Source organism: Hippichthys cyanospilos, chromosome 16 (assembly GCF_059441005.1).
Source record: "Hippichthys cyanospilos isolate Australia breed blue-spotted pipefish chromosome 16, RoL_Hcya_1.0, whole genome shotgun sequence".
Taxonomy (NCBI): Eukaryota; Metazoa; Chordata; class Actinopteri; order Syngnathiformes; family Syngnathidae; genus Hippichthys; species Hippichthys cyanospilos.
In genome coordinates, this window is record NC_142384.1 from 18,705,388 (window position 1) to 18,724,735 (window position 19,348).

At 53.8% G+C, this 19,348-nt stretch overlaps 5 protein-coding genes across 10 annotated transcripts in view; 1 reads left to right on the forward strand and 4 right to left on the reverse strand.

The window, feature by feature from the left end:
* The window catches only part of LOC148411212 (voltage-dependent calcium channel gamma-4 subunit-like), a 6,398-nt gene extending 5,329 nt beyond the window's left edge, over window positions 1-1,069 (reverse strand). Inside the window, exon 1 of the mRNA XM_088437723.1 lies at window positions 744-1,069. Coding sequence (XP_088293849.1) covers window positions 744-984 — 241 coding nt within the window. The 5' untranslated portion in view covers window positions 985-1,069. The remainder of the gene's footprint in view (window positions 1-743) is intronic.
* LOC148411211 (uncharacterized) overlaps window positions 1-5,242 on the forward strand; it is a 22,832-nt gene extending 17,590 nt beyond the window's left edge. Inside the window, exons 3-5 of one of the 3 annotated variants that reach the window (XM_088437714.1) lie at window positions 2,181-2,438; window positions 3,426-3,749; window positions 3,786-5,242. In XM_088437714.1, coding sequence (XP_088293840.1) covers window positions 2,181-2,438; window positions 3,426-3,749; window positions 3,786-5,165 — 1,962 coding nt within the window. In that variant the 3' untranslated portion in view covers window positions 5,166-5,242. Of the gene's footprint in view, window positions 1-712; window positions 2,439-3,425 lie in introns of those variants that run through there. The other 2 variants (XM_088437713.1, XM_088437715.1) reach the window with 2 other exon arrangements.
* Window positions 5,243-6,407: 1,165 nt separating this feature from the next.
* aimp2 (aminoacyl tRNA synthetase complex interacting multifunctional protein 2) lies at window positions 6,408-9,396 on the reverse strand. 3 transcript variants are annotated; one of them, XM_088437728.1, is made up of 4 exons: window positions 9,135-9,396; window positions 7,660-7,878; window positions 7,203-7,437; window positions 6,408-7,089 (listed from the first exon to the last, which is right to left on the reverse strand). In XM_088437728.1, exons 1-4 carry the CDS (start codon window positions 9,258-9,260, stop codon window positions 6,707-6,709), a joined length of 963 nt encoding a protein of 320 aa, XP_088293854.1. In that variant the 5' UTR covers window positions 9,261-9,396; the 3' UTR covers window positions 6,408-6,706. The 3 variants fall into 3 exon arrangements, with proteins under 3 accessions (XP_088293854.1, XP_088293852.1, XP_088293855.1); XM_088437726.1 differs by having other exon boundaries at window positions 9,123-9,396; XM_088437729.1 differs by having other exon boundaries at window positions 9,252-9,386.
* Window positions 9,397-11,596: 2,200 nt separating this feature from the next.
* pvalb8 (parvalbumin 8) lies at window positions 11,597-16,057 on the reverse strand. Its single transcript, XM_088437735.1, has 6 exons — window positions 16,036-16,057; window positions 14,189-14,305; window positions 13,369-13,438; window positions 12,372-12,504; window positions 12,197-12,306; window positions 11,597-11,798 (listed from the first exon to the last, which is right to left on the reverse strand). Exons 3-6 carry the CDS (start codon window positions 13,427-13,429, stop codon window positions 11,773-11,775), a joined length of 330 nt encoding a protein of 109 aa, XP_088293861.1. The 5' UTR covers window positions 13,430-13,438; window positions 14,189-14,305; window positions 16,036-16,057; the 3' UTR covers window positions 11,597-11,772.
* Window positions 16,058-16,158: 101 nt separating this feature from the next.
* Window positions 16,159-18,637, reverse strand: LOC148411215 (parvalbumin beta-like). 2 transcript variants are annotated; one of them, XM_088437733.1, is made up of 5 exons: window positions 18,542-18,637; window positions 17,214-17,280; window positions 17,001-17,133; window positions 16,592-16,701; window positions 16,159-16,509 (listed from the first exon to the last, which is right to left on the reverse strand). In XM_088437733.1, the coding sequence occupies exons 2-5, from the start codon at window positions 17,272-17,274 to the stop codon at window positions 16,484-16,486; spliced, it is 330 nt and encodes a 109-aa protein (XP_088293859.1). In that variant the 5' UTR covers window positions 17,275-17,280; window positions 18,542-18,637; the 3' UTR covers window positions 16,159-16,483. The 2 variants fall into 2 exon arrangements, with proteins under 2 accessions (XP_088293859.1, XP_088293860.1); XM_088437734.1 differs by having other exon boundaries at window positions 17,214-17,285; window positions 18,542-18,614.
* Between the last annotated feature and the right edge of the window lie 711 nt (window positions 18,638-19,348).

Sequence of the window (19,348 nt, forward strand, 5' to 3'; positions counted from 1 at the left end):
TTAAAGTACTAGTATTTTAGTGCACGTCACCATGAATCATAAAATATCAACATAACTATTCATCTTAAAACATTGCAAGTTTTTCCTTTGTAAAAAAAAAAAATCAGCTCATTTTTATACTTGACAAGATGATCAGAAGCGGCCCCGGTTCTCACAAGGACAGCAAAAAGCCGGGGTCCCCGCCATGTGGCAAAAAGCACGCCCGCCGGGCAACTCGCGGCCCGCATCTTTGACTCCCCTAACCACCCTGAAAGTAAGGTCCGATCTTGTGGGGTTGGCCAAAACGCTCCCCGCCAGTGCAAGAGGCTCTCACAAAGACTTTGACAACGACTCCAATGAATCATAAAGTTGAGGTTTTCGCAATGCATTTTGCTTAGTTTTCTTGCGGTAACCAAAGGAAATAAAAAGCGTCGTGACATCGGGCCAGTGAGACCGAGGGAAGCCGTGGCAACCAAACGGACGTTTGACGGCCCTGACCTCAGGGGAATCCCTCGGTCCAGGAAAAGGAAGCCAGAAGCTTGGCTGCGGAGCGCGACCGACGCGTAAAAGGCAGGCGCGCGCGCGCTTCGGCTTTGCGCTTCGGCTTCGGCTTTGCGCTTCGGCTTCGGCTTTGCGCTTCGGCTTTGCGCTTCGGCTTCGGCTTCGGCTTCGGCTTTGCGCTTCGGCTTCGGCTTCGGCTTCGGCTTCGGCTTTGCGCTTCGGCCTCGGCTTCGGCTTCGGCTTCGGCTTCGGCTTCGGCTCACCCTCGAGGCAGCAGATCCTCCAGAGCCCCGAGTGCGTCAGGTCCCCCTTCCTGGTCCTGGGCGGCGGAGGCGGCGGCGCCGGCGGCTGGGACTCGTCGCCGGTGGCGTTGGTCCCGTTGCAGATGTAGGCCCGCGAGTAGAGCCAGTAGTCGGTGCCGATGGCGATGCTCATGAGGCTGAAGGCGGCGAAGGCGCCCGCGCTGGCCAGCAGCGTCTGAACCCCGCGCTCGCACCACGCCATGCCGCCTCCTCTCACGCCCGGCCGGCGAGCGCCGAGCGGCTCGCGCTGCCCCCGCTGCTGCCCCCGCTGCTGCCCCCGCTGCTGCCCCCGCTGCTGCCCCCGCTGCTGCCCCCGCTGCTGCCCCCGCTGCTGCCCCCGCTGCTGCCCCCGCTGCTGCCCCCGCTGCTGCCGCGTCTCATTCGGCTCCGGCGTGGCTCCGGCGTGGCTCCGGCGTGGCTCCGGCGTGGCTCGCGGTGCGCCGCGTCCCTGCTTTTAACGGAGCCCGCCCTCGTCCCGATAGGCGGAGCCGCGCACTCCACACCTTATCGCCCTAGCGAATGCCGAATCGAATGATTCCGAAATAAAAATACAAAAAACAAAAATGCGGACTGAAATGTACCTAAAAGTCAACTGATTTCTGCTTCTTCTCCTTCTACTTCTTCTTCTAAACAGTAACCCCTGCTAACGTTAACAAAGGAAAAGAAAAACAATACAAATCAGTTTTCAACTCAGTCTTACATTTTACTTTTTTTTACAGTGCTGATACGGGTTACAGGTTAGTTTGAAAAAGAAAAAATAACCAGTTGCATCAGTGCCTGACTGATGTGACTGACTGTCAAAGTTGCTCCCCGCACACTGTGACAATGAAAGAGCCACTGCACCACCCAGTGCCGTTAAAGTGCAATTACACTGAACGTGGCAAAGGCAAAGCCTGTTCCCTGGAAGGGGGGGGGGGGCGTCTCCCTTGTCATCCTGCCCTCCCTCTATTTGCTAAGGGCTGGTATAGCGCAAGGGCGGAAGTGGAACGGAGCCTTTTTTCACCAATGGCCCTCACGCATTTCTCGTATCCACGCTGCTGTAGCAAGCCGGGTGATGGGAAGGCCAGCTCTGCGGCTTAAAAAGGCAAAATTCTCCTCCGTTCTCCGAAAACGGGCAGAGATCAAATCGCAAAGTTGGATAAATTAACGATCCCTAAACGTCCAAAGGGTGTCGCCAGATCGCCGTCTTGGAGGGGGTGGGCCAAGGTATCGCGCATGCGCGCGGCTTTCCGGCGTCCGCGGGCATGCGCGTCATCCGAGCTCGCCGCCATCGGTGACCGCTTCCGCCCAAACAAAGGCCGGCCCCCTTTCCGTCGTCCACGAGGAATTCTCCGCTCCGCCGCCTGTCTGTAGTGATTTTTTTTTTTTTACCCCACCCCACCACCCCCCCCCGAGTAGCGAACTCGGATTAGGCTGCGTCGATCGCTTTCGTGTTGTTTGGGCGCTCCCACGCGGCTCGGCCAAATGGACGCGGAGTTCCCCGAAGGCTGCGGCGAGACCAAGTCGGCCATCCACTCTTGGCGCTACCGCCACCATTTCACCTACAAGGCGGATCAAGGAAAGAATATCATCGTGCAGTGCAACCTGTGCCTGCCGCGCGTCAACCTGCTGTCCACGTCCAAGACGTCCACGTCCAACCTCAAGAAGCACCTGGACGTAAGTGGGCCGGCCAACTTTTGTTGTTGTCGTCGCTTGCTAGCCGCTTGGCGCGAGGCCCACCGAAATGGATCCGTCCGGTGCGCCTCGGTTCGGCGAGCGATCGCTCGGTTAGCATTCGATCGCTTTGCCGAATTCAGCTCCCCGTTCGCACGATCGCGGCTAGGCGGGGGAAAACAAAAATCCCGGATCGCCTGTACGAGTGGAACGACGAACGTAAACAAAAGGGACGCCGGCAAGCTAATTGGATGAAAATGCTCAACCCTCAGCGAAAACGTTTGATTGATCGAACGCGCGAACACAAATTCGATCCGAATAAGACGAGCTGCAAAGATGACATAGTTAGCGAAGTGCGTGTGGCATGTTGTAAAGGGGGAGGAATACGTCCTCGTTCTCCGGAATCAATAAAAAAAAATCACGTCACATGAAGCCCAAATAGGAACACGAATGAAGAATGGACGTAGCGAGGGATACGTAGCTTCTCAGTTCTGTCTCGTAATTACTCCCTGGTTGAACAAATGATACCGAAACACATTTGCTTGATGTCTTTCAGCTTTTGAATTTATTGACGCTTGTATTTGTACCGTTTCGAATTGATCGTACTCGACAAACGATGGATTTGTTGCTTCTATGTCCTTTGTGTAGCTGCAACTTCCCTCGTTGGGCTGACTTGATGATTTTCAATCTCGTAGTACTATGAGCGCACACAATAAATTGATGGCTTAGTAGTTTTGAAATAAGAAGACTTTGTCGAATTAGCGTCGAAGTTTCCGTCACAGAACAAAGCCCGAAACATTGCAAAATCTCGACTTGATTATTCCTCATACTCCAAGTTAAAGTTTCGTCGCCGAGTTGAACGCGGGTCATCGTTTGGTTTTGGACGCGGCCTCGCGTTTGACATCCGCGATCCAAACTCTTTCCCCCCGGACTTTTCAAACCAATCGAGCGTTTCTTGGGCGGCGGGCTTTGACGGGCCATGTGTTTCAGCGGACGCACCTGGGCTGCGACGCCAGGCCCGACCCCAAGCGGGGCCGCAAGAAGGAGGAGTACAACGGCGAGGAGAGCGGCCAGTGCCAGCTGAAGAAGATCAAAGCGGAGATCCTGTCCAAGTGCATGACCCAGGAGAAGCTGGACCAGCTGGTCTTCGACTACATGGTGGAGGACTGCCAGCCCTTCCAGGCGCTGGAGCAGCCCGGCTTCCGGAGGCTGCTGGCGGGCCTCAGCGAGGGCCTGCGCCCCATGGACCGGGCGGCGCTCTTCTCCAAGGTGGACCTGAGCTTCTCGCGGATGCGGCAGGAGCTGACGGCCAAGCTGGCCGCCGTGCGCTACGTGTGCACGGCGGCCGACCTGTGGACGCCGGGCGGCGCCGACGCCGGCGGCTTCCTGGGCGTCACCTGCCACTGGATCGACGAGGAGTCGCTGGAGCGCAAGTCGGCGGCGCTGTCCTTCGCCCGGGTGCCGGGGCGGCCCGGCTACGAGGCGCTGGCGGCCCGCATCCGCCAGGCGCACGCCGCCTACGGCCTGGAGGGCAAGGTCCGGGCCACGGTGGCCGACAACGCCAGCCCCTTCGTGGCCGTCTTCAAGGAGTTTGCGCCGGACGCGGCCGACGGCGGCGACGAGGACGTGGGCGTCTTCGAGGACGCCTGCGCCCTGCTGGAGGGCCGGGCCGAGCGGGACGCGCTCCTCTTCCCGGCCGGCGTGCGGCGCTGCGCCTCGCACACGCTGGAGCGGGTGGTGCGCGAGGACCTGTGGCGGGCGGTGACGCAGGGAGCCATGTGCCAGCTGTTCTACGGCGCCATGTCCAAGGTGCACGCCATCTGGACCAAGTGCCACCTGCTGCAGGTGGGCATGGAGGCGGCGGCCGAGATCGGCGGCATGGCCCCGCTGGTGCCGGCCGTGGTGCGCTGGAACGTGGAGTACTGCGCCCTGCGCAAGCTGGCCTCGCTGAGCGAGCGGGAGCTGACGGAGCTGTCGGCCCGGCTGGACGCGGCGCGCCTGCAGCCCGAGGAGATGGACTTCCTGCGCGAGTACGTGGCCGTCTTCCACCCGCTGGCCTTCGCGCTGGAGCTCTTCCAGGCCGAGCAGAAGTGCTACCTGGGCCTGGTCATCCCCACCGTGCTCAGCCTGAAGAACAAGCTGGACGAGCACAGGGACTCGGCCAAGTACCTGGGCGAGGCGGTGGCCGCCATGGTGGCCGCCATCGAGGCCCGCTTCCGCCACCTCTTCGCCAGCCGGGAGGCCCGCTTCGCCACGGCCACCACGCCCCAGTTCCGCCTGTGGTGGCTGGCCGCCTCCGAGCGCGAGGACATGTGCGCGCTGCTGGCCGCCGAGGCCTCGCAGCTGGAGGAGCCCGGGCCGCCGCCCCGCCAGCGCCGCCCGCGCGACGGCGGCGGCGGCCCGCCCGCCATCAAGTCCGAGGACGACTTCTTCAGCTACGGCTCGGCCAAGCTGTCGGCCCACGCGCAGGAGCGCGGCGCCGACGAGGAGATCCGGAAGTACGTGGAGGGCGCCGGCAAGAGCCTGGAGTGCTTGCAGGACTTCCCCCGGGTCAGGCAGCTCTTCCTCAAGTACAACACGGCGCTGCCGTCCGCCGCGCCCGTCCAGAGGCTCTTCAGCCAGAAGGGCAACGTGGCCGCCTCGCAGAGGAACTTGCTCACCGACGACTACTTTGAGCGCGTGCAGCTGCTCCGCTACAACGGCGCCGTCTGCCGCGCGCCGGGCAGCTGAGTCCGTCCGCGAATCGGTCGATTTTCCGTCGCCGATCGCGTAGGATTTCATATTTGCGTTAAAGTGCATTGGGGGGGGGGGGGGGGGGGGGGGAACTGAAGAGTAATTGAGCAATGTCACACGACGGCGATTGTTGTACTCCGCAAAGTGTTTGCGAATTTTCGCTCGTAGCGGATCGTTGCTCTCAATCGGCGGACTGAAATCAGAAGGTTTTGACAATTGGAAGCTAAACGCTTGCGCGCGACGATTACCGAACCCGTCGATTAGTTTGATAATCAATTACTCGATTGAACGACGGGGCTGGGCATGAGATCAACGCGTTCCGAAATATTGAACCTCAACCTTTCACTCATCGGTTTTCTTAAAATTTGATTTACAATCGGGACGTTAACGGTCAGAACCCCGCAATTGATTGGGGATAGAGTTTGTTTTAATCTGCAACTTGTGGGGAAATGGGCAAAAACATTTGCAATGAACCAATTAGCCTTGTAGCATGGGCGAAAGCTCCAAATATTTGAATGCGCCCTTTTTTGCAAGGGTGGTGCAAAATACCAGGCGAGTTCAAGCAGCGGGAGCGGATGGCGCCCAGGTGGAAGGGGCGTGGCTTTTCTGCCCATATAGCGCAAAGACATTTGGAAGTATAAGGGGACCGCCTGAGGAAAGAACGGCTCATCTCGACAAAGCAAGTCCCATTCCTGCCTTTTCCCTTCATTGCTACGAAACGTGGCCATTGACAATCAAAGGACACACACTCGGGACGTTGGGATTTCCCGCGTTGCCGCCCTTTTTTTTTTTTCTACAGCTGTTGATTGAGACTGTTGTGAATATTTTTTAAAATATGCTGTAAAAGCTCAAAGACGGGTGTTGTGCACTTTCTTTGGCCAGAGTCGACCTAACGCCCGCGTGAATGGACGCAGGACGCCTTCCCCAAACTCAATTTTATGGCGGGCCGCGTTGTAGTTAAGAGTTTGGGTCGGAGGACCGATAGGACCCAAGTCAACTCAATTTGAAGTGTTTGTCGCACGTTGACCTAGTTTTGAAATCAAGAGGCCGGTAAAATCTGTTCACGAGAGAGAGGGAACTAAAAACGCCCCCCCCCCCCCTAAAAGGTAAAGACAACTTTGGTATTTTCGTGCTGCCGCATAGTTTTGCCACTCGCCGTTGTCCCCATCTGGGTGAAAGCTCAGTTCCACGGTGCTCTAATGTAGAGATCAAACGATTGGACAAAGTACAGCACAAGGGTTAAGCCTTAACTGGGCACAGGCAACAGCCTTTATTAGGCGCGCGTTTCTATTTTCGAGTCCCGAACGGGCAAGAGTTTTCAGGATTTACGTCAGGATCGAAGCGACGGCTGTCGCCGACGCCGTCGGCCGTTTGGCCTCGCGGCCGACAGATTTGCCAAAAGGTCGCGCGCGGTTGGCCCGCCCCGCCTTGGACAAGGAAGAGCCGGCCGCCGCACAAAGCCTTTCGCCGGCGCCGTTTATCGGCTAGGCGCAAAGCGGGCGAGGGGTTTGCGTTTGCGCGCCCTCGTCCTACGGCCGTCACTGCAGGAGCGCCTCGGCGGGGCCGAAATGGCCCAGGTTCCGGCAGGCCCGGCTCCAGCGCAGGACGTTGGCGGGGGCCGAGGCGGGGGCCGGCAGCAGGCGGCAGTAGCAGGCCACGTCGGCCAGCGAGACGTCGGCGCCGGCCAGCCAGGGCCCGCGGGCCAGAGCCGCGTCCAGGGCGCGCAGGGCGGCGGCCCGCTCCTTGGCCCCGCCCCCGGCCAGCCGCAGGAAGGCGACGTCCACCCAGGCGTCCACCAGCGTGGCCCGCGCCGCCTCGCGCGGGTACGGCGCCAGCAGCTTGAAGAGGAAGCGCGCCGCGTTGGCCTCGCCTTGGACGGGGCACGTGTTGCGCACGCTCAGCTTCATCTGCACCTCGGGGACTGCGCGCATAAAGCGTAATGGGGCGTCCGGCCAATTCTCTCGCTTTCGCCTCCGAGGGGCACCGCGGCGATATTTCAGCGGCCGCCCGTAAGCTTGGCGCGCGCGCGCTCACCGTCTTTCCATATGAGGGTGAAGCCCAGCTGGAAGAGATGGCGGGCGTAGCTGTCGGGGTGGCGCGGGCCCAGGCAGGAGAGGAGCGGCGGCGCCACGCGGCCCACCGACGAGTGGACGTGGACGGCGGACAGCACCCGGTAGCGCTGGCACAGCAGCTTGTGGAGGACCAGCAGCGTGAGCGGCGGATGCGCCGGGTCGGCGTTGATGACCACGTCGCGGAGGGCGCCCGGGTCCTTCGGGCGATACGGAAGTCAAACGTAGCCGTCTGCGCATTTGCAAAACCCGTTGGCATAACGGCCGGGACGGCGCCGCAAATTCGCTCGTTTGACTCCGGGTTTACGGCTATATGAGAACATCTCCACTTGATGCGGGGTTAATAAGAGGCGCTCCAAACGCTTGGTCGGCGACTGTTGGGTCTCCGCCTCGGCAAAACGGCATTTCAGGCCGCGTCCTACCTTCCCCAGCGAGGCGTCCAGGTCGGCCGCGCCCTCGAAGGCGGCGGCGCCGGAGCTCCGGGCCGAGGGGCCGGCGCCGACCGTCGGGTCCGCGTCGGCGTCGGGCGCGCTCACAGTCTCGGCCAGGCCCTCCACGGCCGCCTTCAGCTCGTGCAGTTTGCGCATGATCTCGTCCTGGCGGGCCTCCAGGGCTCGCACGGCCGGGTCCGACTCGCCGTTCTGAAAACGCCAAATTATTCCGAAGGGTTAAATCGGGGGGGGAGCACCATCCGGTCCGGTGACCGGCCCGACCGACCCCGTGCTCGTTTTCAAGAAGCTGGAGCGCGCTGAAAAAAACTACGCTAGCCCAAAGTGAACATGCAAACTCCACGCGGCGCCGCTGAGATTCAAACGCTGCGAGGCGGCCGCAACTGACCCGCTTGAGCGCTGCGCCGCTGACCAAAACAAATGTTACATCCAACTTAGATGGCATTTGTCCCCGCGCTCGGACATTAACGTCTTCAGTAGGCCGCTCCCTTTCAAATAGTGAGACGTGATGCCAAGGGGACAAATGATGAGACGTATGACGCCAAGGGGATGAAGGGGATGCCCCCCCCCCATGGCACCATGTGGCGCTACACTGTGAAAGTCTGCAGGTGTGTTTTTTTAAAAATCACCTTAGTGATAAATGGTTGACAAAAAAAAAAATCAAGTTTTATACCTTCAATGTTAAAAATGTTTAGCTATTGCTGCTCCCGTGTTAACAGTGCAGATCATATTTTAAATTGAAATTTAAATCATTTTTCAAATTGCTTTAATATATTTTCCAGTAACAAACACATCGGTTGGTCCAAAATGTGTCTAGTTGAAATGAGGGTTTGGTGCAAGTTGTTTATTTCAGTTTAAAACTAACCTGTAAAATGTGCAAAGCCCGTATAAAGCAAACATTTGTTGAAAGTTGCTTTGTGTAGATTTTTTTGTTAAATGTCCAAAAGGATGCAATTAGGGGTTTATTTACACAATTCTTAATAGATTATGATCTTATTTGGTCACCAGTGCGAGTGTGATATGTTTTCCTGGGGAGGAGAGGTTTACCAAAAATAAATAGTTTAAATTGAATTACGTTGAATCATTAAAGGCAAATATCCAACACACCAATACAATATTTACAGAGATAGAACTTGAGAAAATGTGGCGTTTATGGGAGTATTAGTGGCGTGCCAATTCATGTCACAGCAGAAATTTGATTTGAAAACGGAAATTGGTAGGATAAAGAATGACAGAGGTTTGCTGCTGTTATCCAGGCTTTCAAAGCATCAGACGCGACCGCGAGTTGCGTCAGCAGCCCGAAAGCTAGCTAGCTCGCTAGCCAGCGAGCTAGCTAGCTTCTTCGAATGAATCGCACGGCGCGTTCATTCGCGGGCTACACGACAATTACAGGTAAAGTCGATCTAAAAAAAAAAGCGAGAGAGAAAAGAACGCGCCTTGAGTTTTACCTGCAGCGCGTGCTCGTGGCCGCAGCTGTTGCCCGCCGGCCGCGCGTGGATATTTGCTAGCTTGTACATGCAGGTGGGCAAGTCAACCTTGATGTCACCCCCGCATATAGGCTTTACCTGGTACATACTGGCCGGCAAAAGTGCTTCGCTCGGCTCGCCACAAAAATAAATGAGAGTGATAAGCAAACGAGCGAGCCGGGACGCAAGTCGCAGACAGAAGGGAGCAGCGTGAGTTTGACAGTCACCAACGCCCCCCCGGAAAAGAGACCGAAAACTCAACCTGACGTCACTTCCTGCCCAAGAACCTCTGCTTTTATATTTTGATTTCTTTCTTTTGGAATTCCGTTTTTTCACTCCATTTCAAATATATACAGTATGTTGTTTTCATAGTTTATTTAATTTTGATTGCACTTTTTCCATTCCATTTCAAGGTTCCATGCCGATACGCCAGAGGGCGCTGCTGCATTATGTCGTTCACTTGAAAGCTGTTTAAAGTAAAAAAAAAAAAAAAAAAAAAGTCAAAAGACGGGAAATCTGATTGCTCTATGAGTGGATACATGACCAGATGTGGAAAAGGAGCTCTCTCTACTTGATTGGGAGGACAAGTAGATCGATTGACAGACGAATGTTTGCCACAAGGTGAGCGTCAAAGTCATCGAGAGCAAGAGGTCTGCTCTGAAGCCAAGGTGTGCAATTTTCTAATCAATTTGTCGCCATTGATTGCGTCACAAGGAAAATGCTGGCTGCGTGCGTGGAGGGCCCCGATGAATAATACACCTTGGAATCTGGTTCAAGTCCCAGTTCAAGAGTCCCGTTGCTCAAAATAGTTTGAATTAGTGTAGATGCGCCAGGATTTGGGATCGCGGAGGCCTTGGTCAGATTGGATTCATCCGGCGACAAAAACCGACCGAAATCTGATCGGACCCCCCCCCAAAAAAAAAAAAAAAAAAAACAAAAAAAAACAAACCGGTAGACTCGCGAAAACGCTACCAAATTAAAAGACTGGCGGAAACAAAGGACTGCAATTTGCAAATGTAGGTCACTTGTCCGTCGAGTGACGTCTTGCAGAAGAATGAAGCAAGCCCTTTGGGAATTGGAAAGCAAGTCCGCGCAGGGCTAACGTTTCAATCACGAGCGGTCTTTTGACCTGACCCGATGGGACCGGGCAACACGATCCCACGGCGGGAAGCGACGGAGGAGGCCCGTCGCCCGCCCGCCCGCCGCTTTACACCTGAACTACAGCCACTTTGTGCCGCGTGAAACCCGAGGAGCGCTGAAACCTGACAGTGACGAGCAGGACCTTTAAATGATGCAGGGGCAAGGGATATGCGCTCGGGTTTTTTTCTTCTTTGTTTTTTCGTGTCACGGAGCTCCAAGACGTAGGCTGCGCTTAACCCTCCCGCCACGCTTGTTTGCAAGAAACGCAAACAATGTCCGGGTCACTTGAAGACGTGTCAGAAACGGCTATGATACAAACGCAATATTTTATTTCAACTCGTGACTTTTGCTCATTTCTCAAGAACAATCGTAATGTCTCCGGGTCATTTTGACCCACGGTACAAATCCCATATTTTCTTCGGAACCCCCGTCTTCCGGCGCCATCAAACAAAGGCGACCTGCGTCCGACCGCGTTTGCGACCGCCGCCGCTTTCTGGAGCCGTTCTCAAGACGCCTTTCCGTCGGTGACAAAGCGCGGCAAATTCTTTATTTTTGCACGTTTGGTGGGTCGGCCTTTGGCGCGGCCTCGGGTCGCAGCGTCCCGTCGCAGGACCCGTCCGAAGAAGGACGGCGACTTGTCACGTGACCCCGTCGCGTTGTCGTTCAACGCTGACCCGTCGGCCCGCGTTCCCTTCCCGTTTCCTTTTTTTTTTTTCTTTTGTTCCCCCTTTTATATAACAACAACAAAACACTGCGTTACTTATGCTGGTTAAAGGAAAAAAAAAAACCCTTGCCATACGTCAGCGGCTCTTTGCCTCAGCCCGTGGGCTCGGTCCAGCCACTCGCGTCGCGTCCGGGTCCGGGTCCGGGTTTGGGTCCGGGTCCGGGTGTGCCTCCTTGTCTCGCCATTTGGATTGGCTTCAACTTTGCCGCTTGCTTCATTGCGCTTCATTTTTTCATCCTTGTTTTCTGTGCTGTTTGCTACTTTGAATCCTTTTTTTCCATCCGTTTGAAACGATTGCGTCGAGTTTGCCCGTTTTGTAAATGATTGCACCTCCATGCCACAAATTGCTGACGACTTTCGGTTCTCTGCGAGGCCAATGCCCTTCACTCATCGCAATCGTCTTTTTTTTTTTCTTAGCTTTCCGGCTCGTTTTCCGAAACTGAAGTCCGGTGACCTTCGGTCAACTCCGATGGACGTCGAGGTCACCCTTCCTCTCCTCTCCTCGCGTTTAAACAAAAAACCATCGCATTTGCAACCTCGGGAATACGCCGAAAAACAAAACGTAAGGAGCCAAGTTGAGTGGGTTTGATCCTTTTTATTTACGCTTGAATATAGGGTGACTTTGACATTTCTTTGGGCGCTAAATGGTCACGGCAAGATGGCGCGCTGAAGTTGACGCGGACCGGATGACTAAAGGAAGGCCGTCGCCGACGCCGTGCCAAACGAGGGACGGCTGAGAAAAGGGCTCCGCGCGGTTTAGGGGAGGACCATGTTTTGGAATTCTGCAAAGAAGAGAAACAAAGAATGCTTGTCCAAGTGGGACACGCAAATTGGAGGATTTTGACTGCAGAAAGATGGATGATTTTTTTTCAAAACAGTCGCTATTTCAAATACTACTGGTATTTTAGAACATGGTCACTATTAGTCATACGCGATTAACCGGACCATTAATCGTAAAACAGTTCAAGTTTTCATCTGTATGCATTAGAAAACCATCTCATGAAACCCGCCCGCGCGCCATATGTTTGCATTAGCGCGCCAATATAACGGCATACGCTTACGGCAAGAGTTGAGAGCATGGTTTTTTTATTTATTTGTTTTAATTTTGCAATTGGCGGCTATACTTTGAAGTCAAGTCTTGCCATTTTGCAGAAAATGCAAAATTTGGTCGGGCGGGTACCTTCGACTCCGACGCGGCCGTCGCCGTCGTCGTCGGCGGCGTCCATGAAGGCCTTGGTCTCCTTGTCCGTCAAGACCCGGGCGGTGGAAGAAAACCTCTGAAGGAAGAACCTGCAAAGAGCAGAGGCCCATCCGGCGGACGCCACGCTGGCACGCCGACGCGCGGCCGCACCCACTTGAGCTCCTCCTCCTCGATGTAGCCGCTGCCGTCGTTGTCCAGGATGCCGAAAACCTTCTTGACGTCCTGCGGGCTCTTCTTGGTCAGGCCGCACGCCTGGAAGAACTTCTTGGGGCAGAAGGTGTCGGGCGCTAAGCGAAGAGCAGAGCGGCGTTAGCGTCTCCGTGCTTCTGGCCACTGGTCAAGCGGCACCTGCCCGCAACGCCGCCGCGCCGCCACCCCTCCTTATCGAGTCCGTTCATTCCGGAACTCCTTTTGTCACGTGAACCTTTCCTGAGTAGAGGCGATGTAAATATACAAATCTGCTCCAAGCCCCCCAAATGCTCCTTTATAAATGTCATTTTATTTTTTTTTAATTGCGTATGTCTGTTTTTACCACTGATGTGGTTAAAGCACTTTGCCCAAGACAAATTTCCCCCTGGAGACAAAGTTCATCATCTCATAAACCCGTTAAATTTTGTCATGCAAAGTGAGCTAAAAGTGAGCTGAATTCTTTCAATAAATGAAAGCGTTGAAATGTAATTTTGATGAATCGTTAACGTTTGATCAATACGTTCGTGTTTTATCATCAACGGTGACGTAGTACTTTTGGGCAGTATTAAAAGGAATAATCAATTCAAAGGTACGTAGTATTATTTTCTGCTCTTGGCATTTATTTCAACCCGATGCCATTCCTCATAACCTTTTTTTTTCTTGGATCCAATTGGCTGATTACCACGACTATCATCAGAGTTTTTTCCACCTGATTCATTCACTCTGATACCTGGTATCATCCTTTCTTTTTTGTTTTTTTTGTAACCCATTCACCATTTGTGCGAGAGCAGCCGTGTCAACTGAGGAGAAAGAAAGACGCGTGAAGATTTTCAGCGCTCTTCCACTCCCTTTCTCGGGCTTCAACTCTGGTCATTGACGCTTACGTCCATGGCGGTATTGCGCGGAAGAAGGATGAAGAGTACACAAAGAGACGCAAGGGAAGGGAAGAAGCGAGACCGTACCTTGGCAGTCCTTGATAGCCGTGCCGACGGCCTCGGCCGAGAGGATGGATAACAGCGACATGTCCTTGACCTGCGGGTGCGCGCCAACCTTTGGTGACTGTTCAAGCTTTGGACATTTCTCATCTTGCTGTCGTGAGGCGCTGTGCTTTCTACGCCCCCGCGAGGCGCGCCTCCAAGGAATTTTCAAACTCTTTTGTATATAGGGCGCATAGAACAGAAGCTACAGTAGTGGATGGCCTTGCATTATGCGTCCGCTAGATGGAGCCGCGCGGAAGGAAACGTCAAGGGAGCCCCCAGATAAAGTAGCACGGCGAATAAACACAAACACGTCGATAGACTATACAGTATAGGCAATTTTCGGCGCTATGAGGCGCGCCGGAGTAGAAGGCGTACCTTCGGCCTGATGTCAAAGTCTTTTCGCCATTAGAATAGAAGCTACGGTAGTGGCTGGCTTTGAGTAATGCATCCGCTAGATCAGGGGTGGCCAAGTTCGGTCCTCAAGAGCCACAATCCAGACTGTTTTCAATGTATCTCTTCAACCAACACACCTGAGTCAAATCAGCGTCATTATCAGGATTGTGCAAAGCATGCTGATGAGCTAATCATTTGAATCAGGTGTGTTAGTTGAAGAGACACAATGAAAACAGGCTGGATTGTGGCTCTTGAGGACCGAACTTGGCCACCCCTGTGCTAGATGGAGCCGCGATAAAAAGAAGGTCAACAAAACGATGGGATGCTGTAAGTCGCTCAAACCTTATTAATAGAAATCGGGAATGAAGAATAAAGAGGAGCAGACCGTCCCCTTTGTTTGGCAGCTTACCAGGTGAGACGGCACTCGTGGAAGCGGCGGAGACCGGAGCTGGGACTTGAGTGGCGGGCGCCGTCCGTCCGTCCGGCCCGCTTTTATAGGGCCGGCGATGGCCTTGGCTTGAGTTACCTGTCCGCCGATCGAATTACAGTTTCCAGTTTCCCGGCTACCTAATTAAACTTTAGTATTTATAAAGTCCCGGGGCCCAAAGGTGGCTCTTGGCGTCTGGAAAAGTTTCCTCGGCCGGCACGCCGGGCGGCGGCCTTCGAGCCGCACGGACCCACCCCAAATATAATCAACTCTTTTGGATCGGATTCAGTCCTCTGTGCCCTTTTTGACCTGATCTTTCACTCGGTTCCAAGCTGTGTTACCATAATCACATGACGCCGGCGGGGCGCCAAACGCAGCGCTTTCCGCGTTTACATCTGCCCGACAGCTCCCGGCGCTTGCCGTTGTGCCCGCGAAAGCATCGCTTGTGAGCCGCCTTTAGATTTTTTTTCTCAGTATGTTTCAATTTGCATGAACGTTCCGTTTCTTTGTATTTTAAATAACGCTGTCTTGCAATTGCGCTGTATGTATTTGCATTATTTCAGTTTTACAAAACGTAACCTTCAGATATTGAAGACAACAGTAAACGGCGCCAATTTGCTGATTTCTTTTGGAGAGCGTTCACTACGTGTCGACTTGTGTTCCGACACGCACTGGGAACAGAGTAGAAGTATGAAAGCGATTTTATTTGGAAAAAACATTCATTTTGAAAACGGGCCGGAATGACGTAACTGCGTTTCGCTCACTTGCGCGCCAAAATTTCAGCCACGAATAAGAGTAAAAAACAGATGTCTTTGGGAAGGGGGAAAGGCCCGGTCAAGGGACGGGCGACGAGCCTACAACTTCACAACTGCTGACTTCATATTTCTGTGGACTCTATTTTGATGATAACATTTTGTTTGACTATTCCCTTACTTTTCAATCAATCGAGACAGGTACATCTTGTCTATGTAATGTAGTTATTTCAAAACACTTCTAAGGCCGTCTACCATGAAACCTTTGCCACGCTTTTTTCCATAGCATTGCGGGCACCGTCGATTTTCTTAAATGCCGCGGACCGGGAAACTCTGCATGGCGGGTCGCAAACGGCCCACGGGCCGTGGCTCTTTTTGCTATATAAGTGCAGTGAAACGGACACACCGATACTTTCCTGATCCCAAATAATCCTCAGAAAAGAGACGAGAAGGTGGAGAGGAACTGGATCGACGGCTGGACTCAACCCAACACTCCGCGGCGCTTCGGCTGCCAGCATGATGTCATGTGCCAAGGCGATACCTTTGCGCGCTATTCTGTTACCCATGATTATTTATTCAGTTACATTTGCTAAGCGCCCCCCCCCCCCCCAACACCATGCCCGCTGTGCCTCGTGAAACCTTAGCTCACATGCAATGGCCTGTACACAGATATATATGTGCATAAAAGAAAATAATTGTTGTCATTGGAATTTGTGCAAAGGTGTTTGTGGTCTACTGTGTGTAAGTGATATCTTCCACTTGTGATTAATCAAATGATTTTCACATTTCTTGACACCGCGCTGCCGTATTGCTCAACTAGTAGATGCGCTTCCTCTAGCACCGTATTGAACTTTTTGTTGTGTTCAAACATTTATTTCGGTATTTAACTTTGATGTTGTAGTAGTTTTGAATTATTTAAATGACTCTCCCTTACATATAAGTGGGGTGGTAACGTACAGAAGTTTGCCAAACGTGAAACTAAAAATTAAAAATGACGAAATTCAATTTTTTTTTGGAACTGCAATTTCCCAAAGTTGTGAAAAATAACAAAAAAGTCAATCTTACGAGGAGGCTTACTTTCCAAGTAGTCAGTGCAGTACTCCCCCCGTCCAAACGAGAGGCGATGTCGCCGTCTAGCGGCCAGGCGTACAGTTTTGCTTTGCGACGTCAAGCAGCACACGTGTGACATTTTTCCCGTCCGTAAGTTTATTCGGCGCTTTTACAGTCAGATTGTCACATAGTTGAAAAGTCACCCGAGCAAAAGAATCTTCTTTCTTCCCCGCCGCCCGCTCCTGGAAAGTGCGCGGATCGGACAAGAAGCAAAGTTGCTATTTTAGACGCGAACACAACCGCGGGCGGGAAGGACGGTCGCTGGCAATCATCGTTTGGTTGGACAGAGCGTGTTTTGTGTTGGGTCAGGGGGGGCAAAGGTCTCTTGAGCAATTGTATAAAAACGATTGGGATGGGCACCAGGTGGCCCCTGTTGTTCCATGAGAGCTGCTGCTGCCGTTGCTCACGTGCCACTTTACGCCTGGACCAAGGTGGTGAACTCTGCGGGGGGCACGCGGAACAAGGCGGTCAGCGAGCGCGAGCGGAGCGGAGCGGAGGGGAGCGCGCGGGCGCCCGCTCCTACCGTCAACGCCGATCTTGCCGTCGCCGTCGGTGTCGCCCGCCTTGAGGAAGGCCTGGGTCTCGGCGTCGTTGAGCGCGCGCGCGCCCTGCTTGAAGTTCTGCAGGAACAGCCTGCGCACACGGCCCGCCGCAAGCTCATTGGCCTGCTAACACGCTCCATAATGCGCCGCGTACAAGTACCCCGGTTCCCCGAATGTAAGGCGCGTCTTGAAGGCCGAAAGTATGGGCGCGTGCTCCAGGGGTCCCCGAGCTTTTTCGCGTCGCCGACCGCACGAAACTTTAATGGACCCGGGAGCGGATTTTCCGCCGTGCGGGGTACAGCGCGCGTGTACGCGAGGCAATGCGCCGTGGCTTCAGTGTTTTTTCTCACAAGCTCATCGCGATAATCGAGCGATCGAAGGTTGCCTCACTTGAGCTCCTCCTCCTCAATGAAACCGCTCTTGTCCTGGTCAATGATGGCGAACGCCGCCTTCAAGTCGTCCAAGGACTTGTCGGCCAGGCCGCAGGTCTTGAAGAACGTCTTGTGGTCGAAGGTCCCGGCGTCTGAATTCACACGCGGTCAAGACGGGCCGGCCTTTAGCGCGCCGGCCCAAAGCGTGCGCTCGTGTGTGTTCCCTTGTCACCTTTGCATCCATCCAGGGCTGCGGCCACGTTGGAATCATTCAGTATGCCGTGCAGGGCCATGGCGATCTGCTCTTTGGCCGTCCCGGCGGATGGACGCGTGTTGCAAAACAGACGGAGAGAGCCGTCAGGCTTCCGTTTCAAACAAACGAGCATACGGTAAATCGATGGAAATATCAGCCGCCGTGCTGTCTATAAACGCCTCCTTTGAGTCTCTCGCGCCTTTGTGCGACGGCGTACCCCCTAACCCGTAGGTATCAAAGTCCAGTCCTCGAGGGCCGGTATCCCGCGCGATTGCTACGGTAAGTCCGTCAATAGATGAGAATATCGGCCGCCATGTAAAAAAAATACCTCGTTTTGGTCTATGGCGTCTTTTTGCAATGACCCGTAGGTGTTGGACGCCTGTCCTAGAGGGCCGATATCCTGCATGTTTTCCAGGTTTCTCCAGTCGACACGCCTGATTCGAATCGTCGGCTCGTCAGCAATCTCAACGGGAGCTTGAAACTGATCCGAATCATTTGAATCAGGTAATCAAAACATGCAGGACGTCCATCCTCCAGGACTGGAATTCAACACCCGTGCCCTCACCGATCAATGCTTTTTGGATGAAAAACAAAAAGACTCCAAATTAGACTATTGTGTCATCTGTGTCATTTATTCATCTTTGGAGCATGATCTGAGCATCTAATATCTGTTTTGCCCCCCCCCCAAAAAAAAAAGGTACATCCATCAAAGGCATCAAGGGTGTCGCAAAATCACAATTCAGCCATAAGCTGCTTCATGTTCCAATCACTTTGCTCTTGACTGAAAAGATAAATGTACAGCTCCTGTCACGGCATTACTTTAAGTCCTGGCGAGGGTGCGCCGGCCGTCTTGGAGCGACACCTGCATCTGGCCGTCAGCCAATCGCAAGGCACGCAGTGACAAACGACCGTTTGCGCAGCCAATCGCCACTAAGGACAATTTAAAGTGTCGGATCCACCCGCCAGGCGTGTTTTTGGAGCGTGGGAGGAAACCCGGAGAAAACCCACTCAGGCACGGGGACACCATGCAAACTCCTTCACAGGAAGGCCGGAGCCCGCGATCTCCGTACTGCGAGCGCCGACCGCTCTTCCGCCGTGCCTCCGTCAAGCTCAAACTTGCGATCCGAACCCCCGCGCTTCTTAAAGGCCCGGGTCGCGCCGGATCAGTACTAAAGATGGCGTGGCTCTTCCCGTCCAAGAAGCCCGGAAGTTGCGCAGGAACGCCACTCATTGTCCTCCTTCCTCCCGAACGTTTTGCGAAAAGCTCGCTCTGTTGCTCCTTGAAGGCGGCGTGGAGTCCGACTCACCTGCGGCGAGGGCTCTTACTTTTGGACGGCGCGGGTGATGCGGGACAGGAGTCGGGGAGTCGACTGCGGTGGCCGGCCCGCTCTCGCCGCTGACCTTTTATAGCTTCCCCTCATCCGAATCGGAGCCGCTGGATAATTGACACCGCTCAAGGGGGGGAGGGGGAGGGGGAGGGGAAGGGGGGGAATATTTAGTCCCGTCGCCAGGGAGCGCTCTATTTTTAACCTTTCACAAACGAAGACGCTTAAAAGGTGCGTTTGAAGAAGTCTGCGACCCCCCCACTCCGCCGTCCTGGCTGGCTAAGAATAGCGCGACGTACCCCCGGTGGATGGGAAGGAGGGGGGGCAAGCGCAGCTTTGGTTTTGCATTTTTGAAGCTGCAAATGGCAACAAGCGTCAAGACAAGTGCAGATATTTTGGTTTTTTGGACACAATCATTTGACATTTCGCAACAACACAACACAACAGGACATAGAATGACAACACATCAAAACAAGGAACAATAACACAAATATCTACAGATGTTCCCGATAATTATAACATCCATACAATGAAAAAGTATCACCGTCAAATATAGATGTTGATCTTTATTTCATCACTTTCGAACACTTTGAAGTTAAAATATGGAGTGAAATGAAGAAATGAAACCTGAAGTTTCCCAAGCAAAAGCAAAAGAAAAACAATATTGCAAATCTTTGTATACGAAATATGTAATTATACTTTTATCGCGAATAAACTATATACTTTTATTGAGCAGGGGATTTACCTTTAGGTTTAGGTGAAACAAAGAAAGAAAAAGAATTGCACTTT

What these genes read in the sequence shown, in the direction of transcription:
- aimp2 (XM_088437726.1), bottom strand. Translation starts at nt 9,260, where the DNA reads ATGTACCAGGTAAAGCCTATATGCGGGGGTGACATCAAGGTTGACTTG. An exon ending in TGGACGCCTCGCTGGGGAAG is followed by an intron (nt 7,438 to 7,659) that starts GTAGGACGCGGC and finishes TATCGCCCGAAG; the next exon opens with GACCCGGGCGCCCTCCGCGA. An exon ending in CACCCTCATATGGAAAGACG is followed by an intron (nt 7,090 to 7,202) that starts GTGAGCGCGCGC and finishes TTATGCGCGCAG; the next exon opens with TCCCCGAGGTGCAGATGAAG.
- pvalb8 (XM_088437735.1), bottom strand. Translation starts at nt 13,429, where the DNA reads ATGTCGCTGTTATCCATCCTCTCGGCCGAGGCCGTCGGCACGGCTATC. An exon ending in ATCGAGGAGGAGGAGCTCAA is followed by an intron (nt 12,307 to 12,371) that starts GTGGGTGCGGCC and finishes TGCTCTTTGCAG; the next exon opens with GTTCTTCCTTCAGAGGTTTT. An exon ending in CGGCCGCGTCGGAGTCGAAG is followed by an intron (nt 11,799 to 12,196) that starts GTACCCGCCCGA and finishes TCTTCTTTGCAG; the next exon opens with AATTCCAAAACATGGTCCTC.
- LOC148411215 (XM_088437733.1), bottom strand. Translation starts at nt 17,274, where the DNA reads ATGGCCCTGCACGGCATACTGAATGATTCCAACGTGGCCGCAGCCCTG. An exon ending in AGCCCTGGATGGATGCAAAG is followed by an intron (nt 17,134 to 17,213) that starts GTGACAAGGGAA and finishes GTGTGAATTCAG; the next exon opens with ACGCCGGGACCTTCGACCAC. An exon ending in CGGCAAGATCGGCGTTGACG is followed by an intron (nt 16,510 to 16,591) that starts GTAGGAGCGGGC and finishes TGCCCCCCGCAG; the next exon opens with AGTTCACCACCTTGGTCCAG.